Source organism: Sciurus carolinensis, chromosome 1 (assembly GCF_902686445.1).
Source record: "Sciurus carolinensis chromosome 1, mSciCar1.2, whole genome shotgun sequence".
NCBI lineage: Eukaryota > Metazoa > Chordata > Mammalia > Rodentia > Sciuridae > Sciurus > Sciurus carolinensis.
The window spans coordinates 95,878,541-95,904,220 of NC_062213.1; the positions used below are offsets into that span (position 1 = coordinate 95,878,541).

The 25,680-nt window shown below is 47.9% G+C and overlaps 1 protein-coding gene across 2 annotated transcripts in view; it reads left to right on the forward strand.

Annotated features, from left to right (window-relative positions):
• The window catches only part of Gatad2b (GATA zinc finger domain containing 2B), a 105,792-nt gene extending 101,429 nt beyond the window's left edge, over positions 1-4,363 (forward strand). For both annotated transcript variants that reach the window (XM_047539709.1, XM_047539720.1), the window contains exon 11: positions 544-4,363. In XM_047539709.1, the coding sequence (XP_047395665.1) occupies positions 544-677 (134 nt within the window). In that variant the 3' untranslated portion in view covers positions 678-4,363. The remainder of the gene's footprint in view (positions 1-543) is intronic.
• Positions 4,364-25,680: the final 21,317 nt, after the last annotated feature.

A 25,680-nucleotide genomic window follows, 5' to 3' on the forward strand; every position in this document is an offset into this window, starting at 1 on the left:
TTTTCCTTAGGGTATACTTCCTCACTGTTTTGTTATTTAGCAATATTTGCTAAATTTATATTATGTACCCACCACAGTGTACTACAGTTTTAGTGGTGAAACTGATAGTCCCTATCATTATAAATATTAATGTATCATGTGCCTTCAGTGGGCATGTGGTTTTTGATCTCTTAACTAGTACAGTAGGGCCAACTATCATGTTTAAATGATCCAGGGTTGCTTCTTCACAATCAGTGGCCCCCAAATCAGAGCAGATTCAATGATTCCATCTCTTTATAATTTTTCTTTCACCACTGTTTTATCTGTCCTCTGTCATCAGGAATGTGTTCATTATTCCTGGTAGAATTGAAATTTCAGGAAGATCTCTTTCTCTAAAGCTTTGGAGTAAGAGGGTAGTTGCTATTGAAATAGTTAGCTAAGTATAGAATAGATGTAGTCAACTTCTAATGTTCCCTCCCCATCTCCAAATCTACATGGTAGTACTGAAGGCAATGTCATTTCCTCTTTTAATACCTGTCCTCCACTTTTGTCTCCTGGGTCTAGGTGTCAACATTGCATATTTGAACACTGGCATTGGAGGACACAAAGCCCCCAGTTTGGCAGACCGACAGCGTGAATACCTTTTAGACATGATCCCTCCCCGGTCTATATCGCAGTCCATCAGTGGACAGAAATAACGCCTGTTCCACTTATACTACCCCAACCTTGAATCCTTTACCCCTTTCCTCTCCCATTGCCCCCAACTTCCGTCGCATGCAGTGCCTGTACTGGTGCCTACCATACACGGAAAGCAAAACTGAAAAACAGAAGACAAAAAATAGAAATCAACAAGAAAACACACGCCCTGCCCCACCACCTCCCCTTTATTCACTACTGCGATCTGTTCGCCTGCCGCTCTGTCTTCTCTTTTTGATTTTCTTTAACAGCGAGGTGGATCTTTGCCTCTGATAGAAATCAGAAGGAGGTCCTGGGGAGAATTTAAGCCCTCTGACGTGTGTTTCTAAAGTTTGTTTTATGCTACAATTATTATCATTTTTAATTATACTGTGTGTCCTCCCTTTGTTCAGTGGACGGTTAAACCTTCCCCCCCCCCAATGTTTTTCTTCTTACCTCCTCTTCCTCCCTCCCTTTCTTCCTTTTTCTTTTCTTTTTTTTTTTTTTTTTTCTTTTCAATTTTTTTGTAAACACAGATGACATTTATTTCAATGATAGGAGCATTGCAGATTGCGGTAGGATCCTCAGCTGCCAAATAGGACATGACTGGGAGTATTAGGGGCAAAAATTTTGAATGCACTTAACCTGAGTTGTGGGGTGAGTGGCATCAAACGAGGAGGATAAGCACCCTAGTTGTGGGTGTTTGGGGGATGGGCATTTTAGGAGACAGTGTTTACATATTGAAGTTTGGCTCTAAGAATGAAGGGAAAGAACCTGGAAGGAGAAGCTTCAAAACAGTCACCCTGGAATTTACCTAGGAAAGGGGAAGAAAGAGTAATGATAATGAGCATAATGATGAGCCAAGGAGGACTGAGACCAGGTCCTGGCCTTCTGGTTGCTGGAAGAATATAGTTGGTCTCCTGACCCCAGGGGCATGGAAGTCTGTTCCAGGCCAACTAGCCCAAAATAGTTTCATCGAATTTTCTTTGTAAAATTGTCCCTCCACACCACTTTCACTCCCTTTTTAAAGATCCTAATCTTCCCTCGCTAACCACAGCCCCATATAGAGGAATGCTATTCCCAGGCTGAGTTTTGCTGGTGTCCTAGAAGTTGAAATGGGCATGAGTGAGTCAAGTGACAAAAGTTGGAAATAGAGAAAGAGATTTCTCTCCTAGCAGTTGAGAATTTGTCTGACCTTCACCCTCTGAGTGTGGGGAGGTAAAAGAAGGGGCCCTAATCAGCCTGGAGTCCTGCCCTGACTGTGCTGCACTGACTGCAGAACCAGCTGCTTAATGCCAAACAGCTCACTGTCAAAACCAACTCTGGATCTCTGCTATACAAGTGTTGTCTTTCTCCAACACCCCTCCTCCCCAGAATTTTATTGATTTTGCTTTTTGTCTTGTTTTTATTTTTTTCTTAAGTGCTACTAATGTAGAGAATGAATTGAATTGTGCAATGTTGCTGTTCTGGGGATTAGGGAGGTTGTCATCCCATTTGCCCACACTGTGGGGGAAGGGGGAATGGACCAGGCTGTTTTTTGAGGTAAGGGAAGCTCCTGAAAAGGAAGGGTTTCTGCCCTCCTCATAGTGTACACCCACCTGCCTCTCCAGCTCTAGAAGCTGCCAGAGTGCACTGGTGATAATACTAGTGGTGTGAGGAATTATTTAATATTTTGCCCTTGAAAGCCACCTGAGGAAGTTCCCTCATTTTTATTTTTTAAAATTAAATAATTTTTTTAAAGTAAAAAGGCACTTTTAAAATTAACACACACACAAACTGCACATCTTCCCCATAAAATTTGGGGGTAGGGTGGGAAAAGGAGCTGAAATCAGGCTTAGTTCCCCCCACTCTGGCCTCTACTCCCCACACCCCAGTGCCACTGTGGGTGATTATACTGGCCCTACGGGCCATCCTGGCTTTTTTTCTTTCCTACCTTCCCCCAAATTTCATTGAGCACTTAATAAAGGAGCAGAGATACAGCCAGTGTCTGGGCTCCCCAAGTGGTGAAATGATCTGGAAGCTAGACGCTAGTAACAGGTAGTGTCGGGTCGTTTCGAGTATTTTTCTGGGGAATGTCGTACCCCTGACTGTAAGTGGTGGGAGAGGGAGGGGGGTTAATGGAACTGGGTCTGGGATTATTTTAAAATTATATATATATATATATAAAGATATATTCTTACATCTTTTCTTTGTCCTCTGTGCTTTGAAAGCACTGGATAAATTGTTTGGTTTTGCTTTTCTCTCTTCCACAAAATTGGAAGCTTTTTTTTTTTCCCCCCTTCATGTTTTTCTTACAAGTCATTTTGCCTTGTGGCATGTCTGTCTAGCCTCCCCCCACCCCATGATGAAGTGCCATTTCTGTTATGTCTCCCTGACCCCCAGCTCAGAGGTGCTCAGAGGTACAAGGTGCCCAAGTTTGTCAGTTGAGATTAAAAGTTAGGAACAGAGAATGTGCAATACCTTCTGGCTGGGGGCTGTCCCTGCCCTGAGCTGAGTCCCTGACCTGGGAGCCAGGCCACCTTGAATGGAATTTGGAAGTAAGATGTGTAGAGATGGGGAGTGATGGGGAAGGAAGGCCCATAGTCCAGTGTCTACTAAGGTGCTGAGACCATAGTGGAGAGGGTAGAATCTTCCCTGTTTTTATCCCCCCAGGGTCAGTTACATAGACGCTGCTTATTGACTAGTATAGCTCTGTGACCCTTTGCTTAATTGCTGAGGTTTGATTTCTTACTCTCTCTCCTCCCCATCTCATACCCTTCCCAGGGATTAGTGATGGGGCGAGTTCTCCTTAATCATGGTAAAGCATTAGCCTCCACCTCCTCCCCACCCTCCTCCTCCCCATTCTTCTGTCTTCCTCAAGTATCTGCTTTTTCATCTCTGATTGTCTCATGTCCCTCCAAGTCTAGTGTTGCTATCATCCCTAGGCCTTGGGCCTTGTAGACGCTAATCCTCATGCCCTGAGGATGGGAGGAAAGACCCTGAGGATGGGAGGAAAGACCGTGTGTCCACAGAGTTGTCCTTTACCCTGGACCTTTGGATTTCCAGGTATTATTAGAATGAGAATCCCACCAGTTAAGCCTGGCTTCCTCCAGACCCAGTGGCACTACAAGCAGTCATTCTTGGATGGTGTCTTAACTTCCTAGAAACCTGAGATAGGTGGATCAGTGGTAAGACTTGGGTAAAACTGGGGGACAGAGGTCCTTATTTGTCAGTTTTATTTTGTCACTTGACCACAGCATCTGGACTCCCTCCATCGCTGGAATAAGTATTTTCCCCACTTTTTGGATATATGTATGGTAGACTTTTTTTTTTTTTTTTTTTTTAAAGACACAGAGATAAATGTTTTCCTGCTTTGGTTACCTTTCCTTTTCCCTTTGGAAGGAATTAGCTGTAGAACTGCTTTGTAAAGATGCTTCTTGATATTTTACTTTTGTTCCTTTTCCCCAACCATTCCCTTTTCTCCAGAAGGCATAACCCTTCTCTCCACATCCCCTACCCCATCCCAGTCCTAGGCTCTCTTCCCTTTCATCAAGATCTTCATTAGCTTATGATATTTGCTGCCGAGATGTTATAACAAGGACTCATTCGTGTATATAAGCTATTTCTTGATCCATTTAAAAGGAATTGTACATTGTGTAGAAAAAAAAAAAAAAAACTGAAAAAGAGAAAAAAAAGCCCTAGCCATGGATATTGTGAAACTGTGTTATGTCATTTTGTAATGTGCCCGTTTGTGTATGATCCGTGCAAAAGGGTTTCTGGGGAAGGGGCGGGGGTAGGGAGGCAGGGCTGTGGAGGGTGGGTAGGGGAGTGGGCCGGGCCCAGCACACTGAGACTGGCAGCTGCTCCAACCCCATCCCTCCTTAGATATGCCACCTCCCCCACCACCCACCCCTAATTTGTGCCTTGCCTCCCCACCCTGGAGTAGTCCCTCCGGGTCACCAGCACTGCCTTGGCAGAGCCCACTCCCTACCCTAACCTGCCCACCCTCCCTGCCCCCCAGCATTAGGTTGATACTGTGGGGAAGTGCTGGGGTTTGGGAGGCAGCCGAGGAATGGGGCAGTTCCCGGGGGCATCGAAACCAAGTATTATGAATTGTAATTGTATTTGCACTGTTTTTTTTTTTTTTCCCCTCTGATTGCATCAGCATATATACAATATACCTATATAACAAAATTCAGTGTCAAGCTTTCTTACGCAAGGGATTTCCCCCACCTCACCCACCACAGAAAGAAAGAAGCTAGTCTAATGGACCTTTGAAGATGGATTGTCAGGGGATGGTAGGAAGAAAGAACCTCCTTAGGAGGTCTCACCTTGTGAGAGTCACAGCCATCTGCACAGTTTTAGGCTGCATGAATTGAGGTGAGGTTGGGCTCCTGTGAATGCTGGGACTTCTTGTCCAGGACTGTGGAGAATAAAGATAACCACCAGTACAAAGAGGGGCATGGTCTGGAGAGCTGGGGTCTCCTAACTTGGCTGTGTTCTTTGGGAGAGTTATTTTTGTGGGTCTCAGTTTTTTTTAATCTGTGAAGGATGAAATCACCTGACCACCAATATTGAGATTCTAAGCTTCCATCCCACCTGCCAAAAACAGAAAACCTCAGCTTGAGGTAAAGGTTGGGCTGAGATGATAGATAGGGAGGAAATGAAAGTGACTGATGTTGAAGTAGTTACATATGTGACAGTGCTCTTGGAGACCTGCTTTAAATTTATTTGGGAGAGGTGGCAGAGTGATGTTCAGGAGGGCAGTTAGACCAGTGACACAACCAACTACAGAGCCCTTAAGGATGATTGACCTTGGATGCCCAGGTTGGTGGTCTAGTTACTGCTCCCTTTGTGAGCTACAGGATATTGAACTTCCCCTGCCTTCTTGGTGACAAAATAGGAGAGCTTGATAGAGCCCACATCTTTCCTTCCCTCAGTTCCAATCTGAACCCCGTAAAGGCGGCTTTTAAACAGTCTCTTCTTCAGGGGCTCAATTTCCCTGTAGCCTGGGCTGAATATTCCCGCTCTCTTTAAGTTCTTGGCTGGTAAAGCCTGGAGAGAATACAGGATGATGGGGAGGCCTCGGTGAAGGTGGAAGGATAGATTGGGGTTTGGGGTGGGGTGGGAGCAGGGAGGTGGGATGGGAAATGGCCTTCCCTGAACAGGGTGGGTGGGAGGGGAACAAGACCCTTTTGCACAACTCTCTTTAAGTTTCCTTTTTTCCCCTTCCTTTTTTTCTTTTTTTTTTTTTTTCTTTCTTTTTTTTTTTTTTTTTTTTTCCTCCTCCTTTTTAACTCATTCTAATTTTCTGCATTGTTTGGGAAATAAAATGAAAAATCTAAGACCAATAGAAACTGGTTTTCAAAAAAGCAAATACACTCCCATCTGTTTCAGATGCTGCTGATCATTTCGGCAGTGACAGATTCAAATAATAAGCTAATTTTTGGAGAAAGGATTAAAAGAAAAAAACTTTGTAATATTTATCACTTGCAAGCTATGTTTAATAAAGAAAGGAATGGTTTCTAAATTTCCCTGTGGCTTGTGCTTTAGTCATGGTGGGGGTGGGGATGGCAGTTTGGGAGAATTTTAGGATAATTGGAAGGTGAGCTATGACTTAAACGCCCCACAGTCCAATGGTGGTGTACCTTTGGTTTGAACCCTTTAATTATGATTACTTAAAGCCCTTACCTATTTCTGTGTTCTTTCTTTTCTCTATTTCTAATATTCTAGAAGCCATTGACTGACCCCACTTCAGTTACCTGATAAGTTAATGTCCAAGGAGATCAGGGGTAGGGGACTGGGTCTCCGTTTTCTCCTAGGGAGAGGTGCCTCCTGGCTGACCTTGGCCCTTCCTGTCACACCACAGTAGTGTCTCCTAACAGAAATATTTGTAACTGGTTTCTTTAGATAGGGCATTATCACAGTAGGGGTTCATGCTGCTCTTTTTATAGCACACTACAGTCTATTGTTCCTTAACATCTGAATGCCGCATCTCCAGAAAGGCCTACAACTGCTTTCTCACCACCATATCACCCTTCTACCCCAAGTTTTCCTTTGAACCCAGAGCATTAACCAGACCCTTTCCCCCCCCCCCCAATCTTGTGTTTTTATTTCCAGCAAAATCCTCAGGCCCAGCCAGAGTAGAAAACTTTTATTTCCTCAAGGACTTTGAAGTTTTGGGCTGCTCTTAGCCCCCTTGCTTCCCTTCTACATTTCATAGTTACAGATACTTCTGCACCTTGTGCAGAGTTCTCCTGTGGAGGGTCAGGACCAAGCCTTCCTGAAATCTTGTCATTGGTGCTAGCAATATTCTACATGAGCACAGTGACAGTATTTGGGGTTCCTTAAGCCCTGGGCTTTCCTTTCCCTGAGACCCTCCTCCTTTTTAGCACAGTATGGGACAGCTTTGGGAGAGGAAGATTGAGGTGGTGGCTGAGGCTTTGGCTTTACAGCATGACAGCTGTATGAAGAGGAACTCAGGGTGCTGAGTGCCACAAGCTGGCAAAGGGATTGGTAAAGAGATGCTCTCTGGGGCCCTAAAATTGGAGGGGATGATAGATGGGATGCCCCACAGCCTGAGCTCATTCTGTAAGGGATTCAAAACCCCAAGTCAAACTAATGTCTTGAAAACAGAAATCAGATGGGGAGGTGTGCCCTGAAGAGGAACCAATGCTTTGGATCTGGGAGGGAGGCAATGGGAATTTGGTTGCTTAGAGAAGCAGCTAGTGTGAACTCAGATGTTCAAGGACTTACGGTGTTGGGGTCAGGGGGCTCCCCCTTTGCCCACTTGCTGACTCAGACCATGAGGAATACAGTTATCTGTTCCTCCATTGGACTTCAGCTTGAGCAGAAAGAGACAAAAACAGATTTCAGACTAGAGGAATTCGGGTTGCCAGAGGGACTTGGTGACAGAGCCCCTTGCCCTACTTCTCCACTTTGGAGAGGGACTTCTAAAGCTATAAATCTTTGGGTAGGTTCATATTTGGATCAAGAGGGGTTATGAGGCAGGAGTAACTGGGTTGAGTGTAACTCCCAGCTAAGCTTTGCTTAGTTTAAGGTTAATTGGTATGTTGGAGGGAAGGATGCTATTTCTTGATACGGGAGGAGGAACAGAAACCACACCCTTATTCTCTCCTGTTATGGCCAGGCCTGTCCCTCCCTGGAGTGGAGCTGAGGGACCTTTGGTTCTTTCCTGACTCCAGGGTAATAGGGACAGGTGAGGTAGATTCTTTGATGGATCCAGAGTTAAATGGCATCTGGGAGGAAGCCAACTTGGAGGGCCCTAGGCTAAAGGCTGTTTCATGGTCACCTGAGGGTGAAGTGGCCAGGCCTCTGTCCCAAGGCCTCATGCACACCAGTTTCCCCAACACCTCCCGACTTGAACCCTCTCACCTAAGTGATAAGCTCAGACTTCTTTCCTGGCTTCCCTCCACTCTGAGTCTGGCCTGTACAAGCTCCAACTCTCTCTGCAGTAGACTGAGACACTGCCCAGCATTCTTGGGACTCGTCTGCAGAAGAGACTGCCCAGATAGAAAGTGTCAGCACCATGACCTGTCTGGGGCCTCCCTCTGCCTTAGAATGGACCCCAGCCTTCACCCTGTTCCATTTTTCCCAGGGATGGAGAGGGTTCCCCTTCTGCCTTCTTCCTTCTCCTGGATGGCAAGGGGAACTGGCTCTGGCCCTTATTTCCCACCTCTTGTCCTCTGTCTCGGAAGCTTTCTCTGCCCCATTTGCGTAGCCCAGCAGGCCTCCCTCCACTGCTGGTTCCACACAACTCTGAAGAGAACTGCCAGCCACCCACCTCATTGTCATTTGTAAAATCGGTAAGTAATGAGAAGGGCTCTACCCTCCATTTGCTCGTATGCCACAGTAATGACTCCTTAGCAGTTTCCCCCACTACCTGGGCCTTAACTATGTCTCCAGCTGAGGAAGAGGTAAAGGAGATAAACAATGAGGGCAGCCAGGCCCACATGGATGCCCACTACAACCCCAGGCAGCCAGCTGCTTTCACCTTGGCCACAAGAACACTCAGTGTTGGACTCTAGATACAAAGCTGTCAGAAAATCATGGTTGGAGGCAAGGCCCAGCTTCACCCTGAAGACTGGCAGCCAGAGGTCCTGTTGGAGGGGTCTGCTCTGATCCATCCCTACTACTCTCCTACTGGATTCCACTTGTCAGGTGTGGTCAGTGGCACATCATGCAAAGAGACAAAGTGGGCGGGCGCTGCTATTTCCATCCCCATTGTCATTGAACGCCTGGGCAGGTGGCTCTGCAGAGAGCAGGAGAATGTGAAGGAAACAAGCTTTTCTATGCCAGGAAACTCGGTACCTGAGGTGAGATCACACTAAGAAAGTTAAGGTTCGGGAACACCAGGCAGACTCAATGACATGGTCCTATAGTCTCAGCTACTCAGGAGGCTGAAACCGGAGGATCACTTGAGTCTGGGAGATCAGACCCCATCTCAAAACAAACAAGAAAAGGTTCAGGGCCTCACCCAGGTCTGTGTAGAGGAAGGAACTGACACTACTGGACAAAGGCAGGGGCCTCTCAAAATGGGCAGTTGGCAGCTTATGGTGAAAAAGTTTGAAACCATGGATGGGCCCTAGGCTGAGGTGGCAGCTCCCAGGAGGCCTGCACAGAGGTGGCAGTAAGCACTTTGGTGGAGAAGCCCAGGGCAACAAGGGCTGCAGAGGAAAATGTATGCACTGGTTAGCAGCCTCTGTCCATCTGAGGCCAGGAACTCTATAGGGCTGGTGCAGTTGTTACTCACTGCTGCCCATGGCGGAGATGAGGATCAGGGCAGAGTCCTGACTGGCATCTTCCACTGAGTAGGCCCTCAGGTGGACGGTGTAGGCAGTGACAGCCTCCAGGTTGGAGAAGACATGCTCAAAAGTACCTTTGCTCACAGCCTCTTGGAGCTCCAGGCCAGCTGGCTCTGAGGATAGCTTTTTTCTCAGCATCCTCTTTCACTAGCTACATCCCCCCAGTCCCATGTAGTGGGGATGAAGCCAGGCCTCCAGGGAGTCAGGGAAGGGGATGTAGGATTTGGAGCCAGAGAAAGGGACGTAGAACTTCAGGCTGAAGAGCAGTAGGGAAGCATAAAAGGAGTATATACAGAAGCAACCAGCCTAGAGAGCTGTAGATTAGAGGCCCATGGGAAGTCTATAAGGGTTCAGGAGTCTCTGAGGATGCTGGGGCCCAAAGAAAGAAAAGGACTTGCCCACCACCCCAACAGTTGGGCAGAGGTAAACTGGAGCCAGGGACCCCGGGCCCTTGGCTCGAGCTCTGACTCAAAAGTTCTTCCCAGCCACCCATACCCACCTCCCACTGGCTGAAGGTGCAGCACAGAGCCAATGATGTCTCTGCTGCAGGAGGGTGGCTCTCAGGACACTCGAATGGAAGAAGTGGAGAGATCCATAGCCTGCAGGCCCCTGAGGGTGGGGAATGGCTCTGGGGCCCCATCACAGCCAGGCTGGCACTGACCTGGTTGGGGCCTGCACTGTTTTCTGCCACATATTGGTATGGCCTCATCCTTGATGGAGACCCCCCATCAGTGTGCTAGAGAAAGTCAGACCCAGCTGCTGGAAACCACTTCCCACCAAGTCCCACAAGCTGTCGGAATGGCGCTAAAGGAGAAGACTACCTGTCTCAGAGACCCATGGACCTGCCCACAGGCAGAAGGACACACCACCTGTGTGGAGCTAGCAGGGCAGAGCCTCCTGTAAGTGGAGATACTTGCTGGGGGCTTATGTGTGTGTGTGGATTGTATAGTGGGTTTAGGCAGAGAGTATTGCATTATGTGGGGGTGGATGCCTAGAGTGGGTGGGGGTACCCACTGTGCACAGTGGGGACAGGCAGGATATAAGTACCTTTTATGGTGAGACAGACATTATCCCCAGGACTCAGCACTTTCCCATTCTTCAACTAGACCAGTCTGGGCTCAGGGACACCTTGGGCGGAGCATGAAGATGGCACTGCTGCCTGGGGTCTTGGATAAGGACTGTGGCCACTGCACAAACTTGGGGGGATCTGGATAGGCAATGGAGGGGAAGAAGGCACTGTGAGGCCCTATCTCTTGTCCCCATCCCATCTAGGCCCTCTCCTGGTCCAGGGAGCTGGGTTTCTCCAGGATCCTCCCAGTCCACCCACTGGGGCTCACCCTGCACAAGCAGGACACCCTGCTCTGTGTGCCAGAATCAAGTGCCTGGCCTGGCCGGTTGGCAGCACAGACATAGACACCAGACCGACACATCCGAGATCATGAGATTCCCAGTGCCCAGGACTTAAATGCCCTCCACACCAATGGAGTGGCCATCTGTGGGAAGGCACTCATCAGGGCTGGAAAAGGGCAAGAAGAGGATTGGGCGGGGCCGAGGTGGGGGGATGGAGCAGTTACACACCCAGGCAGCTCCAGGGTACAAGTGGCCTTGGGTTGCAGGTGGCAATGCACTCCAGCCCCATAGTCTGGTACATCGTGAGCATCAAGCTCTGAGGCCTAGACAGGATCTCTGGCTCCTGCCTCAGCTGCGGGGGCCCTACTGTGTGTTGGAAGCAGGCACATTGGATCTGGAAAGAATCCTCTTCCATCCCCTGTTCTCACTTCTTTTTAATTTTAATTGGTGCATTATAATTATACACAATGGAGAGATTCCTTGTTACATGTTGGTTCATGCGCCCCTATACACATTTCTCCCCAAGTGCCCTCTTCTAGCCCACATGCTTTGCATTTCATACATGATTTACAGAAAAAGAAATGAATTTTCTAAAGTCCCATGGCAGTATTGGGGTGCAGACTAAGCAGGCCCCAATTACACTGGGGAGGAGGAGGAGAAAGTGAACATGCTCTTCATGCGTCCCCAGTGCATGGCCTGCAGCAGTGTCAGGACACTGTTAACCTCACTTTCCAGGGTGCTACCCTGCAGGGGAGAGGGTGGGGCTTGCTTAACTTCCTTTCCTGAGGCACCCCAGAACTAACAGACCCTCCTTCAGAAAGAATGCCAGTCCCCAAAAGAATTCAGCCTAGTCTGGGGCTGTAGCTCAGTGGTAGAGCGCTTACCTAGCACGTGTGAGGCACTGGGTTTGATCCTCAGCACCACTTAAAAATAAATAAATGAAGATATTGTGTCCACTAACAACAAAAAAAAAAACTTAAAAAAAACAAAAAACAAAAAACCTCAGCTCAGCCTGCCTCAACTGCTTAGGAGAAATGCAGGCATTTTAGGCATTTTCTAAAATAGATTCCCATCTTAATTTTATGGCACACCCTTCCATTTTATTACTTTTTAAATTCTTTTTTGTTTGTTTTTCCTTTTGGTACAGAGCATTCTACCACTGAGCCACATCCCCAGCCCTTTTTATTTTTTTATTTTGAGACAGTCTCACCAAGTTGCCCAGGCTGGCCTCAAATTTGCAATTCTCCTCTCTCAGCCTCCTAAATCACTGGGATTACAAGTGTGCATGCCATGACCATTTTACTGCTTTATTCAACAAACCATCCAGGGGCCTATCGTGTGCCAAGCACTACCCTCACACAGGGAGTACAGTTGTTAACAACATGTGTACAACAAACCTTAGTCTTCCTTCTGCTGTCACTCTCATTTTTTTTTTTTTGCCACCTTATATTTTCTGAGCCTTTCTAATACACCGTAAGCTATCATAAATGTCCTTCATTAAGAACTTCTCAAACCAGGCATGTTGGTGCACACCTGTAATCCCAGCTACTCAGAAGGCTGAGGCAGGAGAATTGCAACTTCAGAGCCAGCCTTGGCAAGTTAGTGAGACTCTATCTCAAAAATAAAAAGGACTGGGGATGTAGCTCAGTGATCCAAAAACAACAACAACAACAACAACAACAACAAAAAACTACTGGGTTAAGTCCCCAGTACTGAAAAATAAAAAATTTTTAAAAAGGAACTTTTCAGATGAAAATCTGTGTCTCTGAAAGTTTTTCAAGGTCTGGTATAAAGTCACCCACATCTTTAAATATTCATCAAGATCTAGAATAGGATTCATTATTCCTTCAATACAGTGACTGTATACCAAAGGCCTGCTTTTAGGCCAGGAATGCCTCATTAAGCAGCTTTCAAATTTTGTTCACTACATGCTGTAGACTTTCCTGGAATATCCTGGCCTCGTTGAAGGAGGCAGTGTCCTTTCTGGTTAGTCTGCTCAGTGGGAGCTGGACCATGTAGTCACGCTGTAGCCACCACTGGCCTACCATATCCGTATACCAGGCATTGCACTGGAGCCCCATGTACTGGCCCCATTTAATTCCCACTTCAGCTTGAAGATTTTCTTATTTCCCTCAGTTTACATGGGGGACTCAATTATCAGAGGTAAAAAGTAACATCCTCTGACAGGTACTAGCAAACCTGACATTCCAACCTGAATCTTGGTAGCCCTGGACAACTGACAAAGAGCATCTTCCTTCTACTGTAAGTGCCTTCAAGTCTGGGAAATCTGTCTTAGCCTGGGCCCATCCGGGGAAATTGCCTGCCTCAGGCTCTGTGCCAGGTGAGTGTTTGAGAAGTGGATGGTTTGGGAGCTGGGGTTGTGTGGCTCAGTGGTAGCACATTTGCCTAGCATGTGTTAGGCACTGGGTTCGATCTTCAGCACCACATAAAAATAAATAAATAAAATAAAGGTATTGTGTCCATCTACAACTAAAATTATATATATATATACTTATTTAAAAAGTGGATGGTTTGGTTTCTTGGTCCCCACTCCCAACCACTGGGAAAGAATCCACTGATCCCAGCTGCTTCTCTGACATTTAGGCAGCCCCCGAATGGAGGTTACTGGGTGGCCTTCTGCCCTTGCTAGCCTGGCACTTGGCCAGAAACACCCAGCATCATGAATCATGGCACCCTACCTGAACTCTTGTCCAAAACAGCAGATGGGAACCCCACAGGGCCCCCCCCACTTCTCTCTACTGTGTGGCCCCTACCCCTTGCTTTGCGTTTCTAAGTCAGTTGTAGATCAGAGACGCAACAGCGCCTCCCATCCCTTTCAATCTCCAATTTAAAAAGTTTGCATTCTTAGGTGACCTTTGTCAGAGATGTGTTAAAACAGCTGCACCCTGGCACCCCTGGTTTCCCACCTACACTAGCTTACATTTATACTCGGGAGCCCCCTAGTGGCTGATGCTGGCATGACTTCTCAGATACCTGTGGCATCTCCACTTCAGGCAGTCTGACCTCAGTCTACCTCCCACTATGGACCAGTTTCTCATAAGCTCATAAGCAGCACAACACTCTCCCACCCGACTTTTCCTCCAAGTGGAGGTGTCCTGATTGCTTCGTCTCAGATACAAAGCTTTTCATTCTCATCCCAAAGAGGAAACATGTACAAGTATACACACATATCCATGCATGTGCTACCGGCACACGTCCAAGACCCAGGCTGACTGAGCCCTCACTCCAAAACCATCCTGGGCTTCTACCACTGTGTGGATCAAGTTTTGAACTTCTTTCATGATGGGCTCTGCCTACTTTCTGACACCAACGCCGTTAACCCTGAATTCTCCCTGTTCAGCAATTTTGAACTGCTTGTGTAAGCTGTGCTGTTCTAACGCTTGTACATTTGCATAAGGAAATGCCCTCTCCCCACCTTCCTGACCTTGATCTGTTTCTCTTTACTGATCCTTCAGCATCCAGCGTGGTGTAGCTTAGTACAGAAGCCCCTGACCAACCCTCACCCAAGCCCAGGCCTGGTTCCCACCACATCTCCTCCACCAGGTAGTGAGCTGGAAGCTCATGATGGAGCAGGCCTGCCTAACACATAGCAGAGCCTTGAAATTACAGTGTCTTATCTCAAACGACCACAGTATCGACACCTTCCCTCTCCCCAGAGCCCACCCTAGTCCTTGCTTATCAGTCAGGATCAGCAGGGCATCCTGGCTGTGTCGGGTACTGGCCACATTTCATGCAACACAGCGGTAGGTACCCACGTCAGCCTGGCTCACACTGGTGATGTTCCCAAGCAACAGTGTGACCCTGAGGATGCAGAAGTCACAAATCCACAGCTTGTGCCATGCCTGCAGCTGACTGACTACCCCATTCGACACGTGGTTGGTGCTCCCCAGTGGTCGGCAGTATTCAGGGTCGTGCCATTGTGCTCCCAGGAAATGGAGGGCTCGGGCACCTCCAACTCAGGCACGGGAAACGTGCAACTCCACCCCACTCCATCTCAATCGACTCTGGATGTTAGTGGAAACGGGACAGACCTAGAGCATGGGGGGGCCACATGAGTACCCAGACAGCAGCCCCAGGTCAGGCCCCACCTCCGTGCCCATGTGGCCACTTCCTGCTGCTTTCTCCACTGTGCAACCCCTGAAGCCTCAGGTCTGTGACTTTTGTGGGTTATAACTGTGACTTTCTCCATGAAAATATTTTTTTTTCATGAAAATATTTTTACATTTTACAATTGCATTGGTATAAATTGACATAAAGACAATTTTTTTATATACTGGGAATTAAACTCAGGGGCACTTGACCACTGAGCTACATCCCCAGACCTATTTTGGGTTTTATTTAGAGACAGGGTCTCACTGAGTTGTTTAGCACCTCACCATCGCTGAGTCTGGCTTTGAACTTATGATCCTCCTGCCTCAGCCTCCTGAGCTACTGGGATTACAGGCGTGCACCACCACTCCCAGGCGACAATTTTAATCCAAGCTGAACTCATTATTACTAGTATTATTCTATTCATGTTTTTTCTTCTGGTTTTAAAGAAATCAGAACATTTTTATGGGCCCAAAGCACTGTGCATTCATGTCTAACGGCTGAGCCAACCCTTCCAGGCCCACTTTGGGTACTCTGTGCCCTGTGGGTGCCCCCATGCCCTCTTGTTCCCCATCCCCAGGAGCAGCCCTGTCATTTACTTGCCAGCCCGCTTGCCAGCCTCCCATAGCGGTTCTGGGCCACACAGTGGTACTCGTGGGCATGGGATGAGGGATTTGGTGGGAGGGCAGAGCAGCCAGGTGCAGGGAACCAGCTGGCATCAGGGTGGCACCACCATCGTTGGCAGCAGATGGACACGGGTGGTTCCCCCTCCACCTGGCAGGGCAGCACCAGCGGGTGCTCCCACACTGCCACTACATCCCCTGGCTCCCGGACCAAGGCCAGTTCAGAGCCTGTAGCATGGCCTGTAGGGACAGTCAGCAGCCTGGACATGGTGGCTGCCTGTGGCCCAACACCTGCCCACTGCCTGCCCACTGCCTCCCCCTCAGTCTTGATGCTCTCTGTGCTTGAGCAAAGGACCAGAAGGCAGGACTTGACTTTGGGGGGATTTGAGGGGGATTTGAGCAAAGGAGCTGGGGGGGAGAGCAGGGCCTGGCTGTCTGAGCAAAGCTGGCCACTGTCTGACTGGCGGTACAAGCCTGGGCCTGGCGGGCGGCCCGATTGATGGCCTTTTTCAGTCAGGCCCTGGCAACAGGGAGGGAGTGGAGTGGGCACAATGGTGAGGTCAGGGACTGACGCATGGGCATTGTGTTCTGCAGGGGACAGAGGGGTGGCCCTCTCCCTCCCCCACCAGCCCGTCTGCCTGTCTGCCTACGGGGTCAGCTTCCCAGGACTCCTGGTTCTCCCCTTTCCTCCTCCCACCACCGGACTCCAGCCTCTGAATAGAGGAGGAACATGCGGAGGCTCTCACACACTCATGGAGGACGCACACACTTGGATTAGAAATCACAACCTCACAGCTCACCCCACCCCAGGGCACAGATTCTATCCCAAACGCACACTCCCGAGGCCACAAGCCAGGTCTCCGTAGCTAGACGGCTCTACAGACCCAAAGTCAAACGCACAAACACGGGGCCACAGACACCAAAGTCACTGGCCCAGAAGTGCATAAGTGGAACGGAGAACCTACAGACACCCGAGACACCACAGCTCCGCCTGCAGTGGGGAGCCCACAGGCCTAAGGCTCAGACAGGCACATCTCTGGGGGCACTTCTGGGTCCCTGCCTCTCCCAGACCCACAGCTTGCCGTGCCCCTTTCTCATCCCATGTGACCCCCAGCTCCTCTTCCAATCTGGGTCCCAGGACTGTGTCCAAGGTCTCTGCTCCCTGAAGTCCTCCCTCTCATGCAGGTGCCAGGCAGTCCCTGCCTGGCCCTCCTGCTTCCCACTCTCTAGTCTTTCAAGGTTTCTTCCCCTCCACTCCTGCCACCTGTCCTTTGCTCCTCCCCAGTCTCACCCCAGACTCCTGCTAATCTTCCTCTACCCCTCCCCTGCTCCCCTGCTGCCCATCTGGCTTCTCCCCTCAGACCTGCCGGCCCCAGCCCCTAACCCTGACCCTTACCCTATGTCTACTAGGCCTGCCCTGCTCAGTCCCAGGCCACTTCCCAAGCCGCCCTGGTCTTCTGCCTTCAGCCTGGGGGCCCCTGGGCTGTGGGCATTCCCCACCCACACTTAGGAGCACAGTGTTGGGGCTCTGGCCTTGCTCTGGGGATCCCAGGATCTGGGGGGCTGAGTCCTGGGTTGGGGCTGGAGACTGCTATCCTTCCCTCCATCCTCCTGGAGCTGGGTCTCTTTCTGTTTTCAGTCTGAGCCCCTTCCCCACCCCTGTCTTTACTGTCCCCTCCTCTCAGCATCAGCACCCAGACACAGAGACAATTAGGACAGTGGTGGGAGGGAGGGCCCAGGGGTCAATGACAACCAGGCAAAGTTGGGGGTCAGACCCACCCCTTTCCCAGCCTCTAGAATCTTCTCCCAGCCCATCAGAACTACCCCCTGCTCCCTCTCAAACTTTCATCAAATTGAATGAGAGTGAAGTTCTAGGGGTATTTGGAGCATCTGCTTCCTCAAGCCTCTCTGGGGATCTAGGGCCTGGACAGCGTGGCTTGGAGTTTGGTTGGGGGATTCTAGGGAAGGGTATAGAGCCCCCACCCCTCCTAGCAGAGTCACTGTCTCAGGTGCAGAGCCAGGGCTCAGGGAGGGGGCCTTATCCCCCTTAATTCAGTGGCAGCCACCCCCCCCAAACACATCCCTGTCACCATTCATAGTGTCACTTTCCAAAGCTGTTCTCTCTATTCTTCCTGGGACAATGGATTGGAGCCACTAGGGGCTGGGAGGCTGCCAGTCCGGGGGAGGGAGATGGGAGACCCAGCTTCAACCCGCCCTATCCTAAAGAGAAAAGCCCATACCTCCCTTCCCTTGCCAAGACTGTCCACCTAAAACAAAAAGATTTTCCTGCAAAAAGAAGGGGTTATTTGATTAACAGGGCCTGGGTCTCAGAAAGATTTGCTATTGCTGCAAGAACACATGAACTCTAATCTCCCCCTAAAAGCAGTTTCCAGAAAGATGATGGGGTGCTCCAGGAAGTATACGGGGACATCTGTGGAGGGGGATAAGGAAAAAAATAGAGGTGGGGTTTGGGCAGGCAAGGCAGGCCACAGGGCCAGGTTTCTACCCCAGAAGCTCCAGCTGGGCTGGCCCCTGGCTCAGTCTCTCCCTGGAGCCTGACCCCCTCACTCTTTCCCACAGCTTAGTGTCTGGCTTTGTCCTGCCCAGTTCAGCCTGCGACTTCACTTCCCAACCTGCTCACCAGCCTCTGTGGTCCAGTTCACCTCCCAGCCTCTCTCAGCTTAGCCTCCTTCTCCCAAACTAGCCGTCCTTAGGGTCTGCATCACTGACACAGGCTGCCCATAAAAGGGAGCACCATGGGAGGAGAGCTTGCAGCCTTCTCCCTGAGCCCTGCATGCATCTATCTCTCCTGGGGCCTCCGATGAAGATTCCCACCCCTCCCCAGAGGGGCCTCCTATGTCAGAACACCTGAACAGGGAAAGCACATAGGGCACGGGGTCAGGGAGAGGAGGTCCAAATCAATCACTAGCTATGTGTCCTTGGTTAGGCAAATTGACCTCTCTGAGCCTGTTTCATCTATAAAACGGAGGTGGGTATGGGATTAGGAAAAAAAAAAACACGTTGGGTGCACTCGACCTCTGAGATAGATCCTTACCCCTTTTATTTGTTTGTTTGGTGGTGCTGGGGATTGAACTCAAGGCCTTGTGCTTGCAAGGCACTCTACCAACTGGGCTATATCCCCAGCCCCGCCCCCTTCTATTGTTTGAGACAGGGTCTGGCTAAGATGTTCAGGCTGGCCTGGAATTTGTGATTTTCCTGCCTCAAGCTTCCAAGTCGCTGGGATTACAGGTGTGTGTCACCATACCTAGCTTCATATGAGTACGATGTTTGATGATTTCTCCTGCTATAGACAGAATTCTGGGTCCCCAAAATTAATATGGGAAAGCCCTAACTCCCAGCGTGACTCTATTTGGAGGCAGAGCTTTTCAGAAGATCTTTAGGTTTAAGTGAGGTCCTAAGGGTGGGATCCGAACCCAGTACAATTGGTGACCTTTTAAGAAGAAGGAGGAGGATCTCTCCCTACACCCGTACCAAAGAAAGGCCATGTGAGGACAGCCAGTGTGCAGGTGGGTAGACCCCCAGCAGACACCAGCCCCCAGCCCCAAGAACCCTTGATCTTGGACTTCCCAGCCTTCAGAGGCTTGAGAAGCAAATCCCTGTCATTGAACCTCCCTGGTGTGTGGCGATAGCTGTGGCAGCCGGAGGAGGCTAAGATGGCCCCTCTGCCCTGCCTGGTTTTCCTGTTACTTGCCTTGACTGAATTCACACTACACAGGGCCTAGAGGTCAAAGAACAACCAATACAGAAGACCCAAGTTCAAGGCCAGTCACCAACCAGCCATCTTATCTTGGGTAGTGTCCCTCACCTCTATAGTGTGCTGACCCCATAAAAGGTTAAGAAGGAGGAGGTCTTAAGTTGGGAATATCAAGTAAAAGGCCTTGATTGTTAAGAGATGAGCATCCCCTTTTTCCAAGAATGGCCTGATTAAGATATAATTTGGGGTGGGGGCCTGCAGCTGTAGCTCAGTGGCACTTGCCTAGCATGTGTGTACTGGGTTCGATCCTCAGCACCACATAAATAAATAAAATTAAAAAAAGAAAACAGGGTTCAGCAATTAAAAAAAAAATAGTGCTGGGGATGTGGCTCAGTGGTCGAGTGCCCCTGAGTTCAACCCCCAGTACCAAAAAAAAGGTACAATTTGTGGAGCTGGGGATGTGGCTCAGAAGCGAAGCATCATAGCATGCTTGAGGCTCTGGATTTGATCCCCAGCAAAGCAAACAAACAAACAATAAAAAGATACAATTTACAGAGCAGAAAGTTCATCCATTTAAGACATAAATTCAAAGTATTTTAGTATTTCATAGAGTTGCGTAATCATCACTGTGACCTATTTTTTTAAATTGCTTTTTAGAGTGAGTTTTGCGAGTGATGCTAGGCATTAAAACCAGGGACTTGTGCACACTAGGCAAGCGCTCTATCACCAAGATACGTCGTCAGCTCTATAATCTATTTTACTTTAATTTTTTGGTACTGGGGATTGAACCCAGGGCACTTTACTACTGAATTAGATACCTAACCATTTTTTAAATTTTTAAATTTTGAGACAGGGCCTCACTAATTGCTTAGGGCCTCACTCAGTTGCTGAGGCTAGCTTTGAACTTGCAATCCTCCTGCCTCAGCCTCCTGAGCTGCTGGGATTACAGGTGTGTGCCACTGTGCTCAGCTCCATAATCTACTTTAGAACATTTTGGTCACCCCAGAAGAAAGCTAGTACCCATTAACTTTCACCACTCCATATCTGCCTCCTCTCAGCCCCAGGCAACCATGGTTTCACTTTGTGTTTCTACAAATTTGACTACTCTAAGTAGCTCAGACAGGTGGAATCACATACTGCACGTGGCACAATGTCCTCACAGCTTATTCATACAGTAGTTTGTAGTTATTCCTTCTTGTGGCTGAATAGTACTGTATTGTATGGAGATCCCACGTTCTGTTGATCTACTCGGGAGGTGATGAGCATTTGGATTGTTTCCACTTTTTGGCTATTACGAACAACATCACGTATATGTTTATGTGTGGATGTATATTTTCAGTTCTCTTGGGCACACAGCCAGGAGTGAAGTTGTTAGTCATATGGCAACTCTGCCAAATTCGTCCACAGTGACAGCAGAATTTTACAGTTCAAGCATTGTGTGTGTGTGTGTGTGGCGGGGGTGGGGGCGGTTACTGCGGACTGAACATAGGGGTGCTCAACCACTTAGCTCCATCCCGACCCCCTTTTTTATATTTTGAGACATGGTCTCACTAAGTCGCTGAGACTGGCCTCAAGTTTTTCATAACTCTCAAAAAGGGAGTTAACTTTTTTTGGTGGTGGTGGTGAGGGGGTTACTGGGGATTAAACTCAGGGCACTCGACCACTGAGCCACATCCCCAGCCCTATTTTGGATTTTATTTAGAGAAAGGGTCTCACTGAGTTGCTTAGTGCCTCACCATTGCCGAGGCTGACTTTGAACTTGAGATCCTCCTGCCTCAGCCTCCCAAGCCTCCCAAGCCTCTGGGATTACAGAAGTGTGCCACTGCGCCTGGCAGGAGTTAACTTTTTGTAGTCCCCCAAAATTTGATCACGGCCTCTTTTGCCCCACTAAGGGGATATCCGCACATTGCTCTGAACATGTGCAATATGTCCCCTGCTTCTGGCCAGGAAGTGCCGTCCCAGGGAGAGAGCACCTAGGAGATTACATGCTTCGGAGAGCCTGGCAGGATTGATTCTCCTCTTTTCCTCCCTCTCTAACAGTTGACTATGGGCCCAACCCAACCAGTGCCCTTGCTCATCTGAAGTGTCATAGCTGGCCCAGGGTTTTCTGAAAAAAAATTCTTTTCTCTGGAAAGTCTCTGGGCAGGCAGAAATCCCCTGAGGATCCTGTGGCACAGCTGGGACACTGTCTTTCTTCTCAGCCACACATCCTTTCAGTCTGCATCTCTGGGAAGCACTTTCCCCAGAGCCTCCAGAAGGGAAGGTCCCTTTCACATAGAGTTCATCCCAATGATGCCCCATCAGACATGGACCTACAAAGATTTGTATTGTTCCTATCTGTTCTCTGAATCGTCACTACATGACATTCCTCTTTAAAAAAAAATTTTTTTTTAGTCGTAGATGGACACAATACCTTTAGTTATATGTAGTGCTGAGGATCGAACCCATACGAGGGTTCTACCCCTGAGCCACAACCCCAGCCACCACATTTCATTCACACCTGCTTGGTTTTTGTCGTGGTCCCTTCGCTGACAGTGAGCTCCACGAAGGCAGATGTGGACATGTCCCTTGCTTCGTGACCAAAGTCCAGAGCAAATGGACTATACTACAGGCTTCCCTTAAGTATCCGTTACGGGGAGGAAAGAGGGAAAACCGAGTGGTCTCGTAAACCCTACCCGGGACTGCACTCCGGCGCGCCGCGCGGTAGCACCGAGCCCCGCCCCAGCCCGCGCCTCGCCAGAATCCCTGGGCAAACCAGGGTCGGCCGACGCTGCCTCCTGCTCCTGCCTCCACCACTGCTGCTGCCTGGCTCCCACTACCCACAATCCAATCTCCGAGCTCCGGAACTCTCTGCCCAGGGCTGTACAGGACCCAGTCCCAGACAGTGCCCACTCCCCACCTGTTGTCCACTGATTCGGGCCCAGTCCTTCCAGTCACTGGGATTTCACGGTTCTCCCTTTCTCTGATAGAGTATTTTCAAATGAATCCAGGACACCATGTCATTGCATATGTATATACTTAAGTGTATCTTTAAACAATTACAAGCCTTTTTTCATAACCATAATGTCATTATTAAATCTAACAAAATTAACAATATTCCTTAATATCATCTAATACCTGGTCCATAATCAGATTTCCCTGATTGTCTCAAAAATTGTTTTATTGTTCTTTCGTTCTCCTTCCTTCCTTCCTTCCTTCCTTCCTTCCTTCCTTCCTTCTCTTGCTCTCTCTTTCTTTCTGTTTCTTTTTCTTCCTTATTTCTCTCTCTCTCTCTCTCTCTCTCTCTCTCTCTCTCTCTCTCTCTCTCTCTCTCCTTTTTTCCTCTCTCTCTGACCAAGGACAAGGTCTAGCCATGCGTGGTGGTGCAGGGCTGTAATCCCAGCAATTAGGGAGGCTGAGACAGGAGGATTGCAAATTCAAGGTTAGCATCAGCAATTTAGTGACATCCTCAACCATTTAGCAGATATTGTCTCAAAATAAAAAATAAAAAGGACTCAGAATGCTACTCAGTGGTAAAGTGTCTGTAGGTTCAATTTAAATACCCAGTACCAAAAAATTTTTAAAAGTTTATTAACTACATTAATTGTTAAGACTCTAAAGGATCTAATCAAAAGTAAACACTGTTCTGCTGAAATTTTATTTCCCCATTTGAATACCAATGCATTATTTAAGACACTGGGTGAATTTTCCAGTAGAATCTCCCATATTCTGGACCTGCACGTTGTCTTTCTTTGGTGTGAGTATACTCCTTTGTAAATGGGTGTTGGCTGTAGAGACTCTGATTAATCAGGGTTCACTTTAGGCAAGAAAGTTTATAAGGTGGTGCTGAGCACCACATGCTGTGTTTCTTCAGGGGACACATCAGGTCTGGTGGTCCAACTTTTAGTGATTCTAAGACTGATTAGGGGCTTCTGGTACTGACAACCAGTGCCCCACTGTGAAGATTTTCCCTTAACCTTGTATTCCAGAGTTGCATCCTTGAAGATAATTGCCTGACTACTATGGATTGCAAAATGATCTCCCAATTTTTATTTATTTTTTTTTTTTGGACTGGGGATTGAACCCAGGAGCGTTTTACCACTGAGCTACATCCCCACCCATTTTATTTTCTATTTTAAGACAAAGTCTTGCTAAATTGTTGAGGGTCTTGCTGAATTTCCCCAGGCAGGCCTTGAACTTGTCATCCTTCTGGGACTACCGCCCCATCCGGGACGCCTCCCCAACGGGAGAGACTCACCCTGCGGTTTTGAGTTGGTCCCAAGTCTCTCACTATCTCCTCTTTTGAATCCTGAGTCCTGGAGCAACATGAAATGCAGCCACCCTCTAGTCCGCCATCTTGAAAACCCCCCTTGTCATCCTTCTGATTCAGCCTTCTGAGTCACTCGGATTACAGGCATGTTCCACGATGCCAGTGTGATCTTCCAAATTCTACCATTCTTTTTTCATATTTTTCATTTATTAACTGGAATTCTGTAAATAAGAACTCTCACCTGGCGCAGTGGCGCATGCCCACAATCCCAAGAGCTAGGGAGGCTGAGTCAGGAGGATTGAATTCCAAACCAACCTCAGCAATTTAGTGAGGCCCTAAGCAACTCAGTGAGACTCTGTATCCAAATAAAAATACAAGGGCTGTGGTTGTGGCTCAGTGGTAGAGCACTTGCCTAGCACGTGTGAGGCACTGGGTTCGATTCTCAGCACCACATATAAATAAATGAATTAAAAAAAAGGTCTATCAACTTCTAAAAATATTTAAAAAAATACTAAGAAGGCCTGGGATGTGGCTCAGTGGTTGAGCCCCCTTGGTTCAATTCCCAGAAACAAACCAAACAGAGCACCCCTCCCCCCGAAAAAAAGAAAGAAAGATCAACCAAACGTGGAGCTGTCCCTTATCAGCCCTTATCAGCTAGGACAATCTGATATCCTGAAATAGAGCTCAGAGGAGAGGAGGGACAAATATTAGTTCTTTCCTTTTTAAATGCTGTTTTCCAGAGTTGGGAATTGGTGCTCTAGGGGGGTTTCTCATGCTTTCTCTTCCTTTGTATCTCCACTGCTCAGAACTGATACTTTTTAAATATTCAATGTTTCCAGTGCCATCATTAATCTTTTTGACATTCGAATGCGGATGGAACCTTGTGTCCTTTTGCTTTACCCATTCTTTGGTATCTATTTTTTGACACACTATGTCCCAAGCTGGCTTGGGGCCTCACATGGTACCCAAGGACTTTTTTGTTGCACAGGTCAGGTCATGTAGAACTCCTGGACTCAAAGGATCCTCCTTCCTCAGCCTCGTTAGCTGCTGGGACAACGGGAGCAGCCACCAGGCTTGGGCAAGCATTCAAGGACTCATTCCTCCCTCTCTTCTTCCTGTTCTCCTCCTCCTCCTTCCTTTCCACTTTTTTTTTTTTTTTTTTTTTTTAAGTGATGAGCTGGGGATATAGCTCAGTTGATAAGAGTGCTTGCTTTGCATGCACAAGGCCCTGAGTTCAATCCTCAGCACCACAAAGGGAAAAAAAAAAAAAAAAAAAAAAAAAGTGTTGGTGAGAAGTAGAGATGTTGGATCCCTAATACACTGCTGGTGGGAATGTTAAAACTATGCAGCTACTGCAGAAAACTGTTTTTATAAAACTAATAATTTGACCTAGCACTAATTTCATTCCTAGGTATATGCCTAAGAATATTGAAAATAACATCTCAGTTATACTCCATTTAGGTATGATGTGTCAAAATGCATTCTACTGTCATGTATAACTAATTAGAACAAATTTTAAAAAATAAAATAACATTTCTATACAAAAAACTTCTGTGTTTTTCTTTTTGGTACTTGGGATTGAATCAATCCCAAGGGCACTTTACCACAGAGCTACACCCCAGACCATTTTAGTTTTATTTTTTTGAAATGTTTTTAGTTGTAGATGGACCCAATATCTTTCTTTTGTCTTTTACGTAATGCTGAGAATCAAATCCAGTGTCTCCACATATGCTGGGCAAACACTCCACCACTGAGCCACAACCCCAGCTCCATTGTTTTTATTTTTTTTGAGACAGGGCTTGCTAAATTGCTGAGGTTGGCCTTGAATTTGAGATTCTCTTGAGTCCCTGGGATTACAGGAATCCACCACCACGCCTGGCTACATAAAAACTTCTATGAGGATATTCATAGTAGTATTATTCAAATAGCCAAAACGTAAACAGTCCAAATGCCCATCAACAGATGCATAAACATAATGTGGTATAGCCATACACTAGAATATTATTCAGTCTTACAAAGGAATGAGATAGCAGGACATGGTGACCCATCCATGTAATTCCAGCTATTTGGGAGCCAGCCTGGATGACTCAGCAAGACCCTGCCTCAGAAATAAAAAAAAATAAAAATAAAAATGAAAAAGTGCTGGGGATGTAGCTCAGTGGAAGCACACCTGTG